General features: G+C 42.1%; 1 protein-coding gene across 5 annotated transcripts in view; it reads right to left on the bottom strand.

Annotated features, from left to right (window-relative positions):
* LOC122781617 (protocadherin-15-like) overlaps window positions 1-22982 on the bottom strand; it is a 266246-nt gene that overhangs the window by 75679 nt on the left and 167585 nt on the right. For all 5 annotated transcript variants that reach the window (XM_044045416.1, XM_044045417.1, XM_044045413.1 and 2 more), the window contains 4 exons: window positions 20914-21007; window positions 13053-13181; window positions 4896-5201; window positions 2619-2849 (listed from right to left, as the gene is read on the bottom strand). In XM_044045416.1, coding sequence (XP_043901351.1) covers window positions 2619-2849; window positions 4896-5201; window positions 13053-13181; window positions 20914-21007 — 760 coding nt within the window. The remainder of the gene's footprint in view (window positions 1-2618; window positions 2850-4895; window positions 5202-13052; window positions 13182-20913; window positions 21008-22982) is intronic.

Raw genomic sequence — 22982 nt, 5'->3', positions numbered from 1 at the left:
GAAAAATGTAAATAAAAAGCAGCAGCAGCATTTTAACTGTGTCATGTTCTGAGCTGTTTATTTTTACTCTTTATAGCAGCATAAAATATTTGCTACACAGTTGGAACACTATGATTTTGAAATGCCCAATTATGGCTATAGGTGGCAAATGCGTCAGCCTAAATGTGCTGTTTGCACTTTGTTTGGTCAAAAATAGACGAACCGCGGTCTGGATTTGAACGCCGTGCAGACGCAGACCTACATACTTATGCATAAATATTCAGAATTGCCACATTCTGAGGGAGTGTTTGTATTTCCACTGGAACATTTTCTTTGCTACCCTCGGTGCAGACTCATTTCATGCGCTGTAAACTGTCACTAGTCACCACTCAGTCAGTCATATCTGTGAGTTTGGATGAACATTTTGATTAATTAGTGAGTGCGTGAGACACGCACACACACACACACACTCCGGGGTGAGACATTTGGAGGAAGATTAATCAGGGGAAAGAAGTAAGAAAAGTAACGTCACATGGCGTGATCTAAAGAGACAAGATTTAATCAAAACAGAATCAACACCATTTTAGAAAAAGCCATTTCATTTTGTAATGTAACTTCCATTTTTTTTGTATTTTACCCACTAAAATTAAGCACTTTATTTTAAGATTAAATCCGTGTGTGTATAAAGTAGGGGTGGGAATCACAGGATACCTCATGTCTTAATTTGTAAAATAGAGACACAACATTTATTTGTTGTATCTTATTTGATATGAAAGTAAGTTTTTGACAGAGACTGAAAGAAAATGGAAAGAAAATAAAGTGACTGCACAGCATCAGATGAAAGACCCAACAACAGAAAAACAGTCCAAGGAGAAATCAAATACAAGCAACTTCAAACAACACACTGGAGGTGTCAAACAAGGAATCAGTGAAATCAACTCTTTCTTGCGCCTCAGAAGCTTGTGTGAATCCATTAGGCTCATTCTAATTCATGTCTGCCAATTCAAACAACAGCCATCAGTTTGATAACCGTGTTTGTGCAAAACTCCAACCCATCAAACACTCTGTGAGAAACACCACGGAACTGCGACAAAAGCTTGTCCCTCATCAGAGGACCGACTCACTCGACAGGTTGTCTCAGGCCGGCCGGCATGAATACGGTTCCACCCATTTCCCCTTTAATTTCTCTGATTCGGCGACCAACACAAGGAGGGTATTTTCTTGAGAAGTGAGGTTTTCCTCCTGCAGTTTTAAAAATAGCCCTGTCCACACAGCTCAAGTTGTGTCCACATGAAAACTTGCCGGCCAATTGGAAAAGAAACAGACAAAATGTTGCTAACTGTGTAATAATAATAATAACAAGAGCAAAGTTTAAAGCATAATAGTGGCCATGTGTGGAGATTATTAAGTAATAATTGGCCAATGCGGATTATTTAAAATTGGCAAATATCGGCCCGATCGTTTCCATTGTGCTTCTTGTCAATATGTCAGCGTTCCTTTTCTCTTTAAACCTTTAAAGCTGAACTTTGGAGGTCTGGCCGCTTTTTTCTCTACGGAGCTCCCCCTACGGTTTTGGAGTACATATTTCTACGACACTACCATCAACATTCATCCATCTTCTACTGCTTTGATCTCACTGTCGTAAAAAGCTCACCGCTGATGCTCCCCGTCCCCTTACCCCTCACCTAGTCATGTGCATTTGCTTTCGACAGCGTCCGTTTTTCATGCTTCCGACGATTACTCTTGTGTGGCCCCTTCCTTGCTCGGTCAGACAGTCATTTCCTCTTCCTCGCTTCCTCCGACTACGGTTTTTCGCCAACTCTACCATGATGAACGCCTAAAATAACGCTGTCACAGCTCTGATCTTATAGTGGATACATGGCTAGGGTGTGTATGTGTAGTGTCATGAAGCAATTTGTGTTTCTCTCGAGACCTCCGGATTCTGAGGATTCCCAGGTCAGTTCCCCACCCCGCAACAAGACCTTTAACCATCACTCTGACTCTGAAGCTGTTAAATTGCCGTAGAAAACCGTCATGGTTCTGCTTTTATGCAACGTTTCAAGATAAGACTTCCACCCATTTTTCATTCAAAGGTGTTTTTAATGCACATATCAAAAATGTGCCGATGAAATGCTAACCTAATGACACACACCGGCACAGAGACATGAATAGTATCACAACACGAGGCGTTTAATCCTTTTGTTGGCATTCAGCTGTTAATCTCTTGAAAGGTTGGAGAGGGAGCAAAAGCTCCTGAAAAAAACCTGACGTAATTGCTGTTACTAAGCCAATGAGTCATTCAGAGAGGGAATAGCACTCGTGTGCAAGGGACAAACACCTATACATCAGTTCCCTTTGTCTGCGAGAGGCTACGAGAGCAGGTTGGGAGGCCGAAACGTGTCGAACAAAGCAAATTCACTTGGCTCGTGTGGTAAACGGCAAAACACTGGATTTACTAATCACAATAGCAGCACAGGTGCCTCACTGTACAATCATCAAGTGTTGGAGCGAGGCTTAGGAAAACTAATATGACGACAAAACTCTGCTAATGGCGCGTCACATGCTCAGTGGCGGGGTGGCAGATCCTGAGGGAGGAGAATGAGGATGGACGGAAGGAGAGGACTGACTGACTGACTTACCGTGATGCGGACCGTGACGTTAGCCAGTCCCGGAGGCATGACCCCGTCCTGGTCGACAGCCTCCACCTGAAAAGTGTAAGACGTCCCCATTCCCATTGCTGCCAGGTTTTCGAAATCCAGGGCCTGCAGCACGGCTAACTCCCCCGTGATGGGGTCGAGAGAGAACAGCTGCCTGGCTGACTCCGTCTTGATCCGATACGTGACTCTGGAGAAGAGATCCGAGTCCACTGCCTGTGAAGAAAGTGATGAGTCAAAAAAATAATGAGAGTACATTACAGGAGACATATGGCAAAGATGGAGAGACTGTGGGGTAGTTTTTTTCTCTATGTTTTTGCAAAACATAGAGAAAATACAGTATGTGCTGTGAACGAGCCATGGGTGAGGAATATTGACGTTCCTATTTAAATTTTGCATCTTAACACTGCTGGGGTTACTTCCATCAATCATTAATACCTTTAAGCTTAGATTAAGCGGATCCTTATTGCACTAAAATCCCACCACACAACACACAAGCTTCTGAACTAAGAGCTTTGAACACAGTATGTCGACGTGAATATATGCTAAAGATATTCATTCATTTTCCACCACTTTATTCTCCACATCACTAACCCCAGTCTACTTCAGCCACCACTTCACCATGTCACTGTTCATCAAATATTCTAAACTCCAGTGCATGAGAGCTACTAAAAGTAATGCAGGTTTCACAGCGTGTTGAGCTAATGGGAGCAGCTAACGAGATGCATTCAAAGACCATGGTAAATCTGCTGGATCTACAGCGTGTTGAACTTTAAAAAGGAGCAGCTTTAAAATGGCTTCAAGAAACTGTGTAGTCCACTTACTAGATGCATTAATAGATGTACCACAAATGCGGTTGGAGGAGAGGGATTTGTTTTTATACATGCTATCATGGATACGGAAAGGACAGGACCTATACTGTCATTATGGGCAGCCTGTGGCCAAGTGGAAAGGGAACTTGACTTGTAACCAGAAGGTCGCCGGTTCAAATCAAACCTGGCCAAAAAAGGCTACCCAACCCCCAATGCTCCCCGGGCGCTACTCAGTGTGGCAGCCCACTGCTCCTAATTCTAGGATGGGTCAAAATGGGTCCCCTAAGGGGATTAATATAACTAACAGGTTTTGATTATTCTGATGGTGGGAAGAAACAGGAGACACTTGAAGAACATACTAACTCCACACTGAAAGGTACCAGAGTCATCACACCCACAGGAGCTCTGTGAGTTTGAAATTAAAGATCCAGTATGAAAACAAATTTGTGAAGCGCACAACGTGGAACTAAAACAGAAAGACTTTTGTTCTTCCTCATTTCCATCGTAAACTTGCACTTCAAAACACTCTCATGCTGTGGAAACCACTGATTGAGGTGACGTGGACAAACCTAAGCGAGGTCATACGCTCACATATAGTCAGCAGCCACTTCCACTCATCTCACCCACTCCATCCCACCCACTCTTTCACACGTGTGCTCTTTAGATGTCTTGAACACCACCCACATCCGTTTAGAGTTGAGGTGCTGTTGTCTAGGAGATTAATCGTGTCACGGTGCCACTGTCAGTCACACCCCTTCATCCTCGCCCCTCGCCCCCTCTCTTCTCGTTCTCCATTCTTATTTTATCCCTCGCTGACAAATGTCACTCACAATATGTCGGCAATTACTCGCTTCCTCAGCATGCAGAGGATTGCCACTATATCTATATCTTTCAGTGCAAACATGTGCTCTGATATTTTTGTTTTTATCGTTAATGTTTGGCACAGGTGATAAAAATGATCTTATACATTAAACTGGCTAAGACTTTAAAACTAAAACCTTCTCATAGAGTCGTCATAAGAGAAGATTCTACAGAGGCCGTGTGTGTTTTGGTCTGTGGAAATGTGTCAATCCATGGGGAAACGTGATATTTTGAACACTCAATGGACGGCACTTGATTTTTACTAATGCTAAAAGACCATTTAAGCACCAAGATGGAAGTAATATTATAGTTATATCATGTTAATTCTAACACATTTGAGTAACTTAATTATCACAGTAGTAATAGTGTCATAATAAGGAGATATTAGTGTAATACCACATGATTTCCAAAGTAATAGCCAGGTAATGGCTTGGAATTGCTGTCGTCTCACTATATTTTAATGTTAAAATCCATCCTCCTCATGTCCCACACACACTTTTCATTGTTATTAAGTAATAACCAAGTTATTACTACAGAAATACCATATTACTTCCCCAGTATACAAGTAAAATGACATAAATGTACTTACGCTGAGCGTCAGAATGATAGTTCCCACTGGACTGTTCTCGGGTACGTTCACCACATAGGTCGGCTGTAGAAATTCGGGGCTGTTGTCGTCGATATCTGTGACCAGGATCGTGAGGGTCACCGTGGTCCGGCGCGGGTCCACGGCCCCGTCCGACGCCTCCACCACCAGGTCGTACCGACTCCTGAGTTCCCGATCCAGGGGCGCGCTGGTGTAGATGCTGCCGTTTTTGGTGATTGTGAACAAGTTTGGGTGATTTACGATCCGGTAGCGCACCTCGCCATTCGCTCCTGCGTCTGGATCTGTGGCCTGGGGGGGGAGAGAGAGTGTGATCAGAGAGGTCTGTGGTGGTGTGTGATTTTCTTTGCTGTTCATTTTATTATTCTGCCTCTGTGAACAGAAAGGATGTAACATTATTTGTATAATCTGAAAATGAGCTTGGTCAAGCAAAACTATCAGACCTAACGGTGGGAGGCTTTGTGTGTATACAGCAGCAGCACAGGTGGCGACAAACCGCTGAATAATTCACTTCTGAAACATTACATTACATTACATTACCGGGTGACATGAGATCAAAACACTGGTACACTGAGAGAAACAGAGACATTGCGGAGGTTAATTAGCACCGTGGGAACATATTTGACAATGTTGTGGATGTATCAGCCATTTATTTACGTTCACTGGTCACGTACTGCAGCTTTAGGTGTCACGTTTTTGCCGACGTAGCTTTCAACAAACAACTACAACTTGATGCTCTTCGAGTTAGTCAGAGAACTCGTAAGTCAGGCGTATCAGCACTTATTTGAACAGCGGCCTGTGCTAACACTAACTGTACAGAAGAGCAATATCTAATACAGCCCGATTGATGTGTTAAAGTCTGCCAGTGTTGCAGCGGTCATTACCAAACTGTGTTTGATTAAAGAACGAGAGATAAGGCTTGCAAAATTAAACATTAAAAAAAAGCCATCAATAAAGCCACCCCCCCCATCCCCCGTCTCTCTTAACACTTCACAGAGTGAAACACTAGAAAGGATTCACATATGACCTCACATATTCACTATAAGAAGACATGAATAGTACAAACTTAAAGGCAGAAATCTGCTGTTTCCTTTTAGACAAACAGCTAACATGCTGAGCGCTTGATGTAATTCACGACAGGATCCATTACAGCTTCACTTTATCTTAATGCCTGGGGTAGAATTTCACAGTTTACACAAAGAACATCAAATTATTGGGTTTAAAGAGCGACAACCCGCCTTTTTTCCACCCTAACACTAATGGCTCAGTAACAATTTAAAGGTTCATACTGTATTTATTTAGATTTTATGGTGGTAGACTTGTCAAAAAATCACATTCACTTTCAGTATCTGGCAGTTATGATTGGATCCTGAGGGTTCACTGTAGTGATAAGTATGTGGGTGCAAAGCACTATTTCTCTGCTTTCTGGTATCCATCCATCTTCGACTGCTTTATCCTCCACATGAGGGTTGAGCAAGGTGCTGTGCCAATCATAAGGCAAAAGGCGGGGTCACACTAGACAGATCGCCACTCCATGGCTTTGGAAAACTTTTGAAACTTTTTTTAAAATAAAAACTGCCATCTTGCAACAGCCAGAGTGGACAAACCTGAGTGGAAACTTACTACGCAAAGACAGAATGTAAAGAAAGCAGAAATGGTCGAGTTGAAGAAAGTAGAGAAATATGAATTAGCGTTAACTTTCTGGTCTGACCTTCATATAATCTCCAATCTCCTGTCTGGCCTTTGGAATATAATATCATCTTCCTCATTCACATACTAGCTTTAAACCTCAGCACTGTTGCCTTTGCAGCAAGGAGAACTAAACATGCAATATGGGGAATGAATGTGTGAATGGTTGTTTGTCTCTATTGTAATGCCTATCGCCCTCTGTCAGCTGAGATGGCACAGCATCATGCGCGACCCTCATGTGGAGGATAATGTGGTAGTAGATGGATGGAGGCATAAACTGAGGAGAACCAGTCGGTGCTATATTATATTATATTATATGTAAGTTAGATGCCATGCAAGGTTTAACTCCTGTATGGATAAGACAGGTCATAATTATGCCTCCGACTGTGCACAGTATATTTGTGGGTTCATAGAAGCAACCGCTGTAGTAATTCTTAGTTATAACTGAGAGATAGAGAGGGGGGTAACGATGGAGAGGAGAATAAAACAGTGAGGGAGATGAAGTCTCGTTTCATCTGTCTGGCAATCATTTTTAACCGCGGTTCAACTAAGGACAAGGTAGAAGTGAGGAGGAGGACGACGACGCAAATACGGCTGCTAAAAGCTGGCTCCTCGATCGTTGGACATGAAGTACCTGGAAAGGCCAACACTAAACACTAGACCTCAGCATTTTAAGCCTTTGCAAAACAGACCAAAGCACTTTGCGTCAATATGTGCACACGGATCATTACTTCCCACTTCTCTGCGGTTACATAACTGAAATTCCCCACTGCTTCTCGCCTTTAACGACGTGTAATCCAATCAATTCACCGCCAAATAAAAAACAAAAAAAAATAAAAAAAATCAAATAACACATTTGCATATTTCCAATGGGAGAAAAAAGAGAGAGATGTATGTTTGTATTAAGGATGTTTGTTCAACGGTCCCACAAGACTTTGAAGAGATGTTCACAGACATGACAATAACGCTGTGCGGCCTGTTCTCACTGCAAACTGCTGAATATATGCTCTGGTTTGAAAGCCTTAGCTCATGAAGTGGCTATATTTCTTACAAAAATCTTGGGTAGTTATTACCTCCACAATGGAGATTATATTTCTTCCAGCGTTTTTGTTTATCGGTCGGTTTCAATGAAGGATGAGTCAAAAAGTTAAGTGTGTATTTGGGCGTAAATTACTGGGGATGGAGGATTAGATTTTTGGTGGTAAATCAAGACCCAGATTCAGGATTTCTCTCAAAACAATTGTTAAACTGGAAGAAACTGAGATACAAAACAGAACGACCTTGATGGAAGTACCTTCTCTTGTTAGGAGCTTTATTACCGTTTCTCTCTGTCAGGACATGGAGTTGCACATATGTTGCTGGAAGATGTCCAGCTTGCTTTAGCCTTTATTTCCCATCTCTTTATTTGTCTTGAGGAAGCTGAACTTTTGTCTATTATTTTACTCGTTTCAAGTACTGATGCAGTGAGTCTATACAGAGCTTAGTTATTTCGAGAAATCTGGGTGTCATCTGCATAGATTAGGTAATTAATCCCTGAGTTTTCACGTGGCAGCAAAACCTTCACATGATACATTGAAATGATCCAAAGTGACATGGAAATGACTTGTATGTCTGCCATTTCTAGTGATCAGGACACTGGTGTTTAGTTATTGTCGTGTTCAGGGTGGTACCAAAAAAAGGAAAAGATATAACAGACCCACCACAGAAATTTAATATACTGTATATAACACAATAAGGAACTACTGTGTAAGGAATTACAGGAATGTGTCTTCCCCGAGAGCTCCTTAAACTGCAGGAGAAATCATTTCTCGTTACACACAGAGATAATTATTTTCAAATGATAATATTTTACTCTCTTTTACTATCAATGGTACAGCCCACGTATTTGCAAATGAAATTGTCTTTTGCATCAGGCAACCTCTGTTCATGTTTTAAGTAAGGATTAACCAATGACACCCAATATCACCCAATACAGAAATGGCAGCCTCATAGATTAAAAGGTCTAAAGTGAGTGTAACAGACTGATATGGGTATCAGTAGATACTGGAGTTTGTGATATTGGTATCGCATCCAAAACGAAATATTTCTATCGTGCCATCCCTAGTTTTAAGCTATTCTTTATGCCGCGAGTGCACTCCACCATCCCCACCATCCATCTGTCAATTTAACTGGGATCGAGGGTTTGTCTCTTTTATTTACATTACAAAATCAAATACAAAGGTGACAGCCCTACACCACCAACAAACACAACAACAAACAGAGCAAGCTGCAGCCACAGTTGATGAAACTAAAAAGCCTTGTTACCCCTCTCAAAAAACTCTTGACTAGAGGAGAAAATCAAGGTGTGCTAAAAACGTAGGTGGCTGAAAATGCAAGGGAAGTTTAAGACACTTGTAGAGGTGGCTAATTTCCTCCTAAGCTGGTTGGCAATTGAGATTCAGCCAGTGTTACATTCTCTTCACACTGTTCAGTATTTTTTATTTCAATGGCAGCACTTGTTTGGAATTCCACTGGCAAAAACAGTGTTTTACATTTTACATATAGATCTCTGTAACCAAGTAAGATGCACGGAGCTTACAAATGTTTTTTTTGTTTTCGGTTACAGATCAAAACCATTACCCTCTTTTTATAAAAGCAATCGCTTGGGGTAAAAAGTGCGATCAGTTCAACAGCCTCACCGTTTAGTAACGAGCTTAGCAACTTCTACTCGTTTCCCCCGGCGGGAACGTGTTGAAAATGTTGGAGCCTATAAAGAACATTATGTTTGAGAAATGTGTTCTCCCCCTTAACAAAAGGGATAGGAGGAGAATATTTCAAAAGCCAGATTAATACAGACATTGCACAGGTTTTTAAAAATAATTCCCCCCTTTGAACTGCCTTCGTTTAATAATTAATCATTTATTCATCGTGTGTCTCACAGGCTGATAATTTACCCGTGGCGGCGGCAGATGGAGGCAGTGTAAAAGAAGCGAACGTTAATCAGTGGCTCTTTGAACTGATGAGTGGATTACATGATTTATTTTTTCTTACTGGCGAGCACGTGCACAGCTCTTTGACTGGCATCACGATCAGTGTTCCTCGCACCGTCGGCCCCCTTTGTCGCAATAAATAAAAAACGCAAACAGAGGAAGCCTTTTTATCCGCGCGTATTTCGCAGACACAGAGTGAAAGGCTGGCGCTGTCGCGAACGCTTCCATGCTTCTATGACGCGTGTCTGACGTGAATGCTAATCCATTCGTCCCGCGGACATCTGCATGTTCAGATTATGGCTCCCCGCTATTAGCAAACAGAACGGGCAGAATGGTGCAGACACAGAACAAATGACTCTATTTGCACGAGCAACAGTGCTGTCAGTCCTGATAACCTGCAAAATTGTCTTCATTGTGTAAGCGTGTGTGTGAGTGAAAAAAGAACAGGTGGTAACCAGTTCCAGATACGATAATCCAAAAATGCCCCAGGGCTGCATTAATCTACTTAATGGCATAAAGCATTTGCGCTGTAGCCATCTTCACCTTTGGCAACTGAAGCCTGAAGGTTTGTTTTTGGCTGCGTTTATTATCCCTCTCCTCCAGGTATATTCAAGACGCTACGGGGGAAATTAAATAAAATACAGATTTTACAGGGACGCATCACGTTAAATAACGTGTGTTTGTGACATTCTCTACACCAGTGGTTCTCAAAGTTTTTACACCAAGTAACCACCTGGGAAAACCATGAGCACTTGAAGTGACACCATTATCTCCAACATTTAAAAAACAGCGGTGTAAATAGACCGAGCAAAGTCAGCTACGGACTTTTCACAGGAGGCATATTTATTCTCTCATCGTCCTTCCTCACATATACTGGTGTAGTGAGATTAGATAAAGACGGAGCAAGAAATAACATCCATTTTCTACCCTCTCCACTGCGATCACATACCCCGGTATATGCAATAGAACGGTATTCCTGATTTTCCTCCAAGTACCACTAGAGGAAGCTCCCGTACCACTGGTGGTACCACAGTTTGAGAACCGCGGCTCTAGAAGTGTCAAAAACGCCCCAGGCAACACAACTGTCTTTCTCAGGGCGCCCATGTAACAACAGAGATAACAACTCAAGATGTTTAGGTCAACATGGTCGTTGCATCGATGTTCTTCTTAAGTTTCATGTCTGAATGAATTTACTTGAGGCTGCAGCAAATAGAGTCATCGCAGCACCTTCCATTTGTTATTCGCACATTTTCGACGCTCAGTGTGAACGACCCTTTACGCGTCGCTTCCTGTTTCATTCATTTTTCCCGTGATTAACCACACCTGTGCCGAACGGTCTTCCCCTGTGAAGTGTTAGAATATGCTCTCTGTGTTTCCCTTTGCTTTCAGCCACTTTGTCTTCTATGTTCACAAGAAGCATTTCTGCATGATCCTACTCTGATTTTGCCTCTGCTTCCTGGTGTACTAAATGACTAAATCAATCGACAGCTATTTTGATAATCGATTAATCAGTTTGAAGCTTTTTTCATGATTAAAACAAGATTTCCAATCGTTTAAGCTTCTTAAATGTGAATATTTTTAATTTCTTTGCTCTGGATAACAAAGAAATCATTAAAAGTGTATCATTTTGGTTTGTGGACAAAACAAGGCATTTGAGAACATCATCAACATTTTTTAAGGTTTTCTGATATTTTATGGACCAAACGATTAACCGATTAATTGAGAAAATAATCGACAGATTAATGGATTATAAAAAATAATCGTTAGTTGCAGCTCTATTTGAATCATCTCCTGTTCTTAGGCCGTAACCCCTGAGAGATAAAACAGTGTGTTCACAGATGATGCTCTGTGGTAGAGTGCTTGTGGTTGTGTGGTAGCTGGTGCTACTTTCCTCATTGTCTCTTTTCTAAATGAAGAACAAGATCCTTAAATTCATGCCGTTCAGTGTGTGACCCCAAAAAGGATCTTTTGAGTTCTCCCTGAAACCTGAAAGATTTTCAAATCACTCCCCCCAATCAAACCAAACTTCCATTTACTTCCTCCGAGCACTGACACACAAGAACATTTAATCAGTTGGTGAAATCAGGATGTCATCTGCATAAATACGGGGTATTTCTATTGTATTCGGAATTTGGTCAAAAAGCATAAATGGGTGCACAGATTACGTGAAATGATATGGTGTCATTTCACAACAAATCCAATCACAAGCCATTGTTTCACTGATTTTGCGAAGAGTTCGCGAAGCACAGCTGCCGTGACAGAAATGGGAAAGGGGGGGAAAAACAGCCGCAGTTCTTGATCAGCTACAGCGGGCTGAGTCGTAGTGTCTCCGCGAGAGCAGGATTGTGTTGAGCTAAGTACTCAGAAAGGCACAGCCTGGGCTCGGGCTGGCAAGTCACCAACGGAGAAACCTTTCCAAGATGTAAAGAGGGGGAGAGAAAGAGTTGGTGATGTTGGTGATGTTGCCTCGGTGCGCTAAGCCCCGATCGAGCAGCTGGCTGCATTTCCAAGGAAACATATGGGACCGAGACCGGAGTTAAGGCCACCTCACAAAAAAACAACCGGCTTCCCTTCTCATGTCCTTTTGTCTCATTTCACAGTTTATAAACTTGGACCATTTTTACGACCAGCTGAAAACATTATGGGACACCCACTGTTAAAAAGTGTACACCCCCTGAAAGCAACATAAACCTTCAGGTTGTATCCGTCACAGTTTACCACAAGCAATTCCAAGCAGGAGCACAAATAAACACTCCAATCAGAGTCGTAACAAACATTTTCAAGTTTCCATTTGAAAACGATTAAATCCACAAGTAACTGTTAATAATCATTTTACGAATCTGCCACACGTGCTTGTTAGACTGGATGAGTCAATCAAATTGATTACGGCCCTTTATTGTAATTTCGTTCCCATGAATTACCTCAAGCAGTAATTATTTTGTTTTACAGTGAACGTGTTTGAAAGTGCATTTTCCATTAGATCAATATTTTATTAATTTTCAGACTCATTTCAATCTCACCTTCTACTTACGGGGGTTTTATTTACGTATGTAATGTCTATATATACTTTTCCATTAATGTTTCATCATGTTTTTAAACTCTTTGCTCTTCTTTGTGGAGATTTCATTAGAACTCCAATTAGTATGTTATTATTATTATTACCATATTATTTTTAGTATCACAGATGCATCCTGGAGTTTACTGTTCTGATGAGACATCGTTTAAATCGGGGAGTGAAAACTTTAGGAGAAACAGAGGCTGATCTGTCAGTGTGAGCTGTCAAAATGCCTTATTACCCCACTGATGAGCACGGGGCAAATTCATCTACAATTAGTGATTAGACAAGTAGAGCTTTGGTTGACAGGTAAAGCCTCAACAAAAAAACTGACTATACAACAACACAACAAAACAAATGAGGTCTAACAAGCCTGAAAAAGGGCATAAAAACAAATTCCACAATTATTATAAAACATATTTCACTTACCACCACTCGTCCTATGAAAAAATTGGCCTGTTCTTCTTGCACGGTGAAATTAGCCGGTATGGTGGTGTTAAAAGCAGGGTCGTTATCGTTGACATCAGTGACTACGATGTTCACAGTAGCAGTGGACGTCTGTGAAAACACAGAAAACGACAACGTTATGCAGTGTTATAATGCAACTTTAAAATCATGAGGTATCAATCACTGCTGTTTTCTAAAGTACTGTTACTCTCTCAGTACCTGCTCAAATCTCACTTCCATGTGTTTTTCCACACACAACTGAAATATTTAGCGAAGGCTATGTTTCACAGACCCAACAAAGTGCACTATTAGAGTCATAAATACTGCACTGCGTTACATTTACTCATGTGGCTGATACGGTTTTATCCACAGCGACGTACAACTGAAGGACGACACTAATGTTTCTGTACAGCGGGAGAGTGATCCGGTAAAGAAAAGGAATAGAGATTACACGAGGTTAGAGGAGTTAGAAGAGAAGGTATTCTTGAAGAGTCAATTATTCATGATGTTCTTTAAGGATGCCCTTGCTCTAGACCTGGGCCTCTCTCAATCCTGGTCCTGGGGAGCCACTGCACTGCATGACTTAGAAGTTTCCTTCACTGCTCCAACACTGATTTAAATAAATGGGTCGTTATCAGACTTCTGCAGTGCTTACTGATGAGCGGACCATTTGAATTGGGTGTGTTGGAGCAGGGAAACTTCTAAAGCATGCAGGGCAGTGGGTCCCTAAGACAAGGATTGAGAAACCCTGCTTTAAGGCCCAAAATCTGGGCTTCATTTTGGTGTGCAAAGAGTGCGCTGGGTGTGTGTCGACTGCGTATGCGCAAACTGAATTTTCCAGACTTTCACTGCCACACAATGGTGAAGTGAGATACCGCAGGACCCTGACATGCCAGTATACCAGGGTCCGCGCAATGCGACGCGCAAGGCATGTGCACTGAAGTATACAAGGGCCTTTAGAGCTATGGTTCCCAACCTGGAGTCCAAGCCCCACTCAGGGGGGCGTCAGAGACCAGAGCTTTGTCTGCTCTGAGGTTGTGAGGTGATAAAAAGTATATTTGTGCATAGTAAAGTTAGAAAATCTAATTCACACACTTCATTGGATAATCGGAACTCAGTATCAGACAAATTAAAACCCATTTTTTTGGTTCACCTTTAAATTTACTAAGATATAAGCTTTACCTGATTGCGATCCTGTTGTCAGCATGTGTACAACAAAATATCATGTCTGAGAAATGTACCAAAGATGGTATCAAAAAAGACAATAAGGCAATATCTCAAGAGTCACCTTGGTTTTGATTTTATAGTTTTTTTATAGTTTTTATCCATATACACTGAGAACAGGAATGAAAAACCTACTGCTGTTTATTTCTGCATAAACAATTTTGTGTGCGTGGACAGGGGTTCAGATTGGGGGGGCCGGGTTTGTCTTGGGGGGGTCTTCAAGGAACAAAGGTTGGGAACCACTGGTCTAGACTAGAGTGGAACTGCAGTACCCAGACAACATTCTTCAGAGGAACAAAAGAGCATGAGCTTGCGTTCGAGAAGACGACCTGGATTTTGCTCTATAGGCCAACATTAGAGACTCAAATTTGATTTGGGCAGCCATGGATAGCGAGTGCGGGTCGATGAGCAGTTAGAGTTGTGCCCTTTTAGGCTGATTAAAGACCAGACTGCAGGGAGGAAACCCCTGTAGGGCCCTGCAGCAGTCGACAGAAACATTACAAATTCTAGTTTTGATGAAAATGTAGAATGAAAAAAAGAAACTCTGACGTTTTAGATTTATATGGTTGAATCTCCATGTTATTTTGAACAGAAGTTTGAGGTGAAAACCTTTTGTTGACGCCCTAAATCACCCTCAAATGTGCTAGAAGGTACGATAGTCTTGCAAGACGGAGAAGGACAAATGAGTTTGTTCTACCAGCAAGGAACCCCAAAAGAGTATGTGCTGTGGCTGCCTGTGTAAGGAGACAGCCCCTCCTGGTGGACATGGAGTGCTAAGGTACTCTACGAAGAGTCTTCTTGAGATTCATGAAGATGGAGAAGGTCGCCCTTAGCTGTCTGGACCGTGACTGCCTACACGATCCTTGGTGGAAGACAGTAGCATGAGCTTGTGATTGAGCTCAATTAGATGGGTGTGGGACTGGAATTAACTTTGTAGGTCAGCATTAGTGGCTTGAATTTGATTTGGGCAGCCATGGATAGCAAGTGGGGGTCGATGAGCAGCGAGTGATGTGCCCTTTTGGAATGATGAAAGAGCAGACGTGTGTGTGTGTGTGTGGAGGAAGTCCCAGAAAGACACTGGAGCAGTCCAAACCGGCAAATCATTTCCTAGTTTTGCAGAAAATGTAAAATAGAGAGAATCACAAAAACTACTCTCTACTCTTACTCCATCTTATTGGCAAAAACACTGTAATGCTCCTTAAATGTCACAAAGGGGTGGGGTTTGTACATCATATATAGAATCTTTGATTTTTTAATTAATGTCAGCAGGGAGCGGTAATATGGAGCTGATTTTCTATTTTGTGTTTGTGAAATATTATAATTCTAATGAATTCTCGTGACATTTGGAACAGATATTGTCGGCGCCGATGGGACGAATCCGTGAACTCTTTGTCGAGCTCCTCACACATGCAGCCATACAGTACAGTGCCCTTTATATTGTATTGCGATACAAAGCACTTAACTATTTTGCCTCTAATTCACCCAGGGCATAAACACATTGACATAACGATGATGGCAACGGGAGCCTCCGTGCACGGCTCTGGACTGTGCACGTGGAGAAGTTAAGAATTTAGTGCTTTTGCCCAAGGATAGTTGGGCAAGCCAAAGAAGCGCCTGGGATTTGGGGAGATTTGTGGATGACTCAAAAATGTGGCCACAGCCACATGTAAAATGTAATGAAGATTTCACCGACAGCCTCGGGATGAATTGTAATAAGTCGGGTGACCTCCTGACTTTTCGTCCATCATCATCACCAGGTCAACACTGTAGTTTTTCATTTGACACGCTCCAAAGACGGCACTGCAGAAGTGAACTTTAAACTATAGTGAATGTCTCCCGAGGGACTGAGGCTGCAGTAGAAGGGTGAAGATGAACCAAACTATCTGGCTCAAGAAAATCCCCAAAAAAACAAGTTGCCTCGCAGAACAATCAGCTGCGAGGTAAACATGTGGACGCTTGGAATCAGAGACTGCATTGCTTATAAGGCTGCTGTCCCTCAGGGCCAGGAGGAGACAGATAAACCAGACTACCTCAACCCTGAAAACCAATAACTGTGGAATCTAAAAACATGAGGCTGCCAGGTAAACTTGAAGATGCACTAAATGGGAGATTACTTTGTAAGAGCATACACTAAAGGATATATATTATGCAAAAGAAAGCCTCTGCAGCCTCAGAGGATATGGTATACAACCTGCAGGATGTAGGGATCCTAGGGAGACTGATGATATCAATGCTGGGTTTAATAATGTAGACAAAATACAGCAGAATAATCAGACTCAGGTGGAAATGATGTCACAGAAAGCCTGAGTTTCATTCAAATCACATCTGTCTGAGCATAAGACAAGACAGCATGACCTTGATGAAGTCCTGAGAAGAGCATCAACTGCCCGAGGTTAGAAAACTTAGACCAAATTCAAAAATGAGTCAGACTTCCAGGTCAGACATCAAGCTCAGACTCCGAGTGAGCAGAAACTCAATGTGAGGAGGAGGCACGGTGACGTTCAGCGACATAAAAATTGGATGATTATGCACGATCAATAATGTCTCAGTGCTCTGGGACAATGGCTTACGCAAATAATTGTGGAAATGACATCCGTGAGGGGAAGGAGGATGGCAGCATGGGAAAAAAACAACACCTCACCAGAAGCTACCGTGAACGACGAGGCCTTTGGTGTCACGTGTCCGCGAAAGAATTGCTTCTCTTGCCATCGCTGTCCGCTTTGTTCGGGCACATATAATCGATCTTGTCATGTGTTAACTGACGCGCCCCCATGATGCCTCCTCCGCTCCTCCGCGACTACAACGAGGAGGACGCCTCCAGCACACAGAGGACCCCGTCCACGTGGCGACGGGCTCTGCCGCTTCATTTCACAGAAGACCTGAAGCCAATTAGCATCTCCATCATGCGGCATGCTCGTTATCAAACCTCCTACCTCATGAGTGTGATTAATGAGCTTCTATCACTTATTCAACACAGAATAGACTCTGATGTCTTATCTTCTGTCCTCGGTGCCAAAAGGATCCAGAGGTGGATGATGGGTCTTTCAAGTGAGGGTCCTGACCAGCAGCCGCGAAGAAGGGACTGATATGACCGGGCTGGCAGACGTCATTTTGACTCGTGTCTCTGAAGGCAAGAGGAGCGGTTTTATCCGGATACCCCAGGTGCTTGGTGTAGCTCTGATTTGAATCTTTCAATATGGTGGTAATTGAGAACAATTAGCTTCATGCACGAGCAGGTGAAAATAAAAAAAACTCAACAAAGAAAAGTTAGTGGGTGTTCACGAACCCAGATTTGACTGGACTCTCAGAGGGGGTAGCACCCTGGGGAGCATGACTTTCCTTTGCTCCTTTTGTCAGGTTGCCATGGTTACCAACATTGTGCGCTAATTACACGTTTGAATCTACGGTGTCCCCTTTTTCCTCACTCTCTCCGTTTGGATCGTCTTGATCCTTCGCCTCTCTCCGTCCTCCTCTGACAGTGCCGTATCTCGTTGGAACATTTCCACCCTCTTGTAACCCTGTTCCTGTTGTGACAGCATTTCTAGTCTCGCTGTGACATTCAACCCACACAAGTCAGCGTGGAATGTACTCAGTGGACAAGACATTTGCCAAATACAGGCACACACACACACACTGCACATATAAACGGTGCCAGTTTGTACAATCTGGCAGCATGTGGCAGCTTCACACTCGCTTTTTATTCGATTGATCTTTGCTCTGTGACTCTTGTCACTGTCCAGCTCCTCTGCTTCTCCCACTCCAACACAATACACACTGATCTCCTGTTCAGCCTCAGCCCTTAACTTAGGTATTTATTTTTAAAATTCTTCTACTCTCAAACAGATACGGGCTGTTTTTTCCCCGGTTTGAAGGTCAGCTACAATGTGAAGACGTCGCGGTTTCTCAAACACCAGATAACGTGGCTAATTAACAAACCAACACCAAGTCGTCTCAAGCTTCTTGGAGCGGAGCGATGTGTGTGTAAACACACGAGTTGACACACTCACTTACACTTTATTGTTCAGCATTAAACTAACAGAATTTAAGCGATAGTAGTTGTAGTAGTAGTGCTGGAATCACACGGTCCTATTCTATATACAGAGCCGGCCCTGGGCATAGGCAGTATAGGCAAATGCTAGGGGCGACGTCATCCGCAGGGGGCGCCGAAAACGGGGAGAAAAAATAATTAAAAAATAATATATATATATATATATATATATATATATATATATATGTATATATAAATACCACTTCTTTTTCTTTTTTTTTACCAGTGCCATTATTACTATTATTTTGAAATATTATATAAGCCCACAGCAACATAAAGTCATAGCAAAGACTATTAAATAATGTAGAAGCCTTTTTTCTGGGTGCAACGGGCAGTTGCCCTGTACCTGAGGGGGGCGGAGTCGAGAGGCCAGCTGCCTGAATCTGACCGGACCGTGACCCAGAGACGAAGAAAAAGATTAATGACAATGTATCGGAATTATGTTCAAATGACAGAAGCCATCCGGCGCCCAAGGAAGGAAAGAAGAGGAAGAAAAACGTGAAAAAGATAGAGGTACAGTAATGTCAATGTGATGAAGTGCATGAAATTAATAGTTTAATGCATCGTAGTTACTGTTGTTGGAGCAGAGTGTTAGCTTGCTAGCTTACTTCGGACGATAGCAACATTGTTTAATAATCAATAAATAGCTGAGTCGACGCTATTTCGGAGTCGGCCCCACCCGCAGGCGTTTTGAAGCCCCCAAAGAGAGATGTTCAAAAGCACTGCAGGCAAAAGTCCGGGGCTGTGTTGTAGTTTTGACATCTCACCTGCATTTTACTCATTAAATGGTTCTTGACGGGCAACACCTACCTAGTTTCAGTTTAACATCAGTCAAAGAAAAGAAATCTTTTTAGATGTTCTTCTGGAAACTCAAGACAATGCTTTGTCTTTTAGTTCAGTACAGTTTCAAGAAACCTACCCATGCACAAGAAAACCCATGAAAATGACTCCAAATGATGTAGTGAATACTGGGCCTGTACGTGGAGCATGCACATGAAGCTAGCTGTGGTGTTTCGAGATCCTTTCATTCTGGCAAGCGTTTTCCAAAAATCCCTAAAACTAACAAGGTTTCATGTGGCTAAGAAGCAGATGATCAATGATCATAGGCGTGATAACACGGACACAGGTGACTTGTGATTGTGGTCTCACGTCGCTCCGTCTAACCCTGTGTTGGCTCAACCTCCGCCGTTAGCGCGCAATATAGTAAATGAACTCCAATTGTCTTGACTCCCGCAGCTCCACTTGACGAACGCGTGCGGCCTGTCAACAGAAGGAGGATGTGTTTATGAGAGCGCAGGTGCAGAGGGAGGCATTTAACGTAATTCCAGTGACGGCTCATCAAGTTAAGTTCATCACCAATCATACGCGGCATCTTTAAAGGGGAAACCGAGTTTCACCTCTGCCTGGAATGGATTCAGCAGCGGAAACGGAGCCAAGTAAAGTCAGGTCTAATTAAATAACGTCCGTTTGTACTGACTGATTATCAGCTCTGTGTGTGTTTGCTGCTTTTCGAGGCCGTTACAGAGACATTATCTCACCATCTACTCCTCAAGTACTATTGATGATAGCATGTGGGTTATTGTAAACTAATTGTTTAATCTTAAATGTCCCCTTTCTTGTCATACTTGGTATAAGTGAGTCAGAGAACAGGTGAATACTGACTTAATCTCTTAAAATATGAGAAAATAACACTGATCATAAAGGTGGGCAGCAGGAACCTATCCACAAGGTAGTCATTTCCCCAATTTGCTTTGGAAATTTGCAAAGCTAAACTATTCCACTGAAGGGCGATGACTCATTTACTGAAAGACCTTAATGTCACGCCACTTTTATGGATGTATTCAGAGCAGTTCTTTGTTAAATTACGTTGATCAGTGAAGAACTCCCACAACAAACGCAGCACGATAGATAGACATCATGGGAAAAGGGGCAACTCCTGTGTCTCCGCTGCTAATATAAAGTTCACGTATCCATGAAAAAATATCATGTTGTGTTAAACTGAGCTGAACGGAAACCACTGGCACATTTACACATGTAAAATGTATGGTATCATTTTGAATTGGTACATTAAACATTCGCAAGAGATGTTTATCAAAATAATAACAACATATTCACATAGTGTAAATCTTCACTAAAAGGTTGGAAAAGTTTGTTCCCAGACTAATGAAGCAAGCAGCTGAATATCTGACTTATACTGTATATATATCTGGGTATAAGAAGAAGTTCTTTGTAAAAAGGTGTTCAAAACTGAACCGGTCTGTTATGGAGAAAGGGGAGCTAAGCTACGAGGCCGAAGTAGAAACCGCTGCTCCTCCAAGTCAGAAGGAGCCAGCTGAGGTGGTTCGGGCATGTCTTTCTGGGAGGAGACCCGCTGGAGGGAGTATATCTCTCAGCTGGCCTGGGAATGAGCTAGTAGAAGTGGCCAAGGAGAGGCTGTTGCCCCCGCGCCCCATTAGCGGAAGACAATGGAACGGAACGGGTGTTTAAAATGTTTCATGGGTCTCTGATGCAGAAGAATCAGGTAGTAGCCAGTAGTTTTGTTTTTTTAAAGAAGAGAGAGTTGTGCCTCACCCCACCCAGGTTTCCGTCAGAGGCTGTGACAATCAGACGGTATTGATCGGTGGTTTCTCTGTCCAGAGGCTTGTCCAGGAGAAGAAGACCAATACTGTTGAGAAAGAGAGACAGAGGGAGAGAGAGAGAGAGAGAGAGAGGTTAGAGAAAAATAAAGAGCAAAATACACACCTCTGTCGAGAATCATTCATTCATGAAAGTCTTGTGGTTGAAACTGTTCCACAATTTCCTTAGCACAAACTTTCAAATTACAGCCTGCAAATGTTAGTTTTTCCACACTTGCCAAGCCAAGCTTTAATCCAAGTACATTCATTATGTAATATAATTCAAGAGAGGCTAATAGAAAAGGCAAAGTTCACCCACTTAATAATAGACAGTGTGAAATATGGTTGCTCATCGAGAGAAGGAAGAGCAGGTTGGCTTTTAACAGCTCCCACTCTCTTTTTCTTCCCCTGCAGCCGCCTCTTTGCTCCCAAAGCACATGGACAACAGACAGATTCATGTTTTCTTTCCAATGACTGCAGCAGTCGGCGCTGCCTCCCCTGCTCCTTCATGGAGGATCATTTGGCACTCTGGTATCCCAAACACAAAGTGTGCACGCGCTCCCGAGCAGAACGCTGAATTATCTTTGTTTGCACACACAGCTGCACAAGACGCGATCACACACAGGTTTGTGCAGCCGTCTTTTCAAGGACCAGCATTGACTTCCATTCACTTGGACGTCAATGCACCTTATTCCTAAGCTTAACCTAACCACAGTTCCAATCTTAGCCCCGAAACTAAACATTAGGAGCAGGTTTAACGACTGGTCCTGACAAGGCCAGTGTTTATGCCAGAAGAAAGGTCCTAAAGAGGCAGCAAATACAACTACAAACACACACACAGACAGCACTGTTCCACCAGGGAGGGAAAGATGAACGCTGCCAGATTAATGTCCGTCACATTTCCCTGTTCCCTCTCGCTGCTCCTTCACATTTCTAATTTAAAGAGTCCGAGACCGACCTGGCGGCTGCTTTCGTCTCTCTAGCCCATAACTGTCAAACACCGACATCTCAAAAGCACCTGAAACCTCTAGCGACATTTCTGTGAAGCCTTTTTCCTGGCAACACGGTGCAACAGTGTTTCCCAACCTGAGGGGCCTGACCCCTGCTGGGTGACATGAATGCTTAACAATGGGTCACAAAGATCAGATCTTAAAGATTGTATTGTTTTGAATACATCAAATGTAAAATATATATATATATATATATATATATATATATATATATATATATATACATATATATATATATAATGTATACATATATACAGCATATTTATATGTATATATATATATAATGTATATGTATATATATAATGTATACATATATACAGCATATTTATATGTATATATATATATAATGTAATGTATATATAATGTATATGTATGTATATATATATACAAAAAAAAAGGTGGGTCAGATATAAATAAAGTCTCTGAGCGCTCATTAAAAGCCAGGCTGTTTGGACTCTTGAGATGAGAGTGAGATTAATAATTAATATGGAAACATTTTTATAACATAAAAGGGGAAAAATCACCAAAAAATAATATGTTCAAGACTGACTTCAAAATGGCAGCTTTTCTTCGGGACTTTCTGCAAGTATTAAAAGATAACTGAACATCATGAAATATGATGGATAAGACATTTAAGAACATGATATAAAGGATACGATGTGATAAGATACAGCTCTTCAAGTATCATATCATGGGCTGGACCAGTAAAATAATAGCATATTAACCTATGAACAACAAGAAGTCTGAATTGTTTTACATTTAATGAAGACTCCTTCTACAGACCATGAAATTTCTTGATAGAAATATGTGCAATTTCAACACTGTTACGCCTAAATCTGACAGGAAGATCACATCAGCTGACCACCTAACATCAGGTGACAGTTCTGAGGAAGGCAGAGGATACGTGCCGAAACTGGACACCCCTGTCTTTAAGATAAAATAAGATGTGACACCATACAATGTGGTAAGAATGTATTATGAAAATGTGAAAAGACAAGATATGAATAATTACATG

Source organism: Solea senegalensis, linkage group LG15 (genome assembly GCF_019176455.1).
Source record: "Solea senegalensis isolate Sse05_10M linkage group LG15, IFAPA_SoseM_1, whole genome shotgun sequence".
Classification (NCBI taxonomy): Eukaryota; Metazoa; Chordata; class Actinopteri; order Pleuronectiformes; family Soleidae; genus Solea; species Solea senegalensis.
This window is presented reverse-complemented; position numbering and strand designations above follow the sequence as displayed.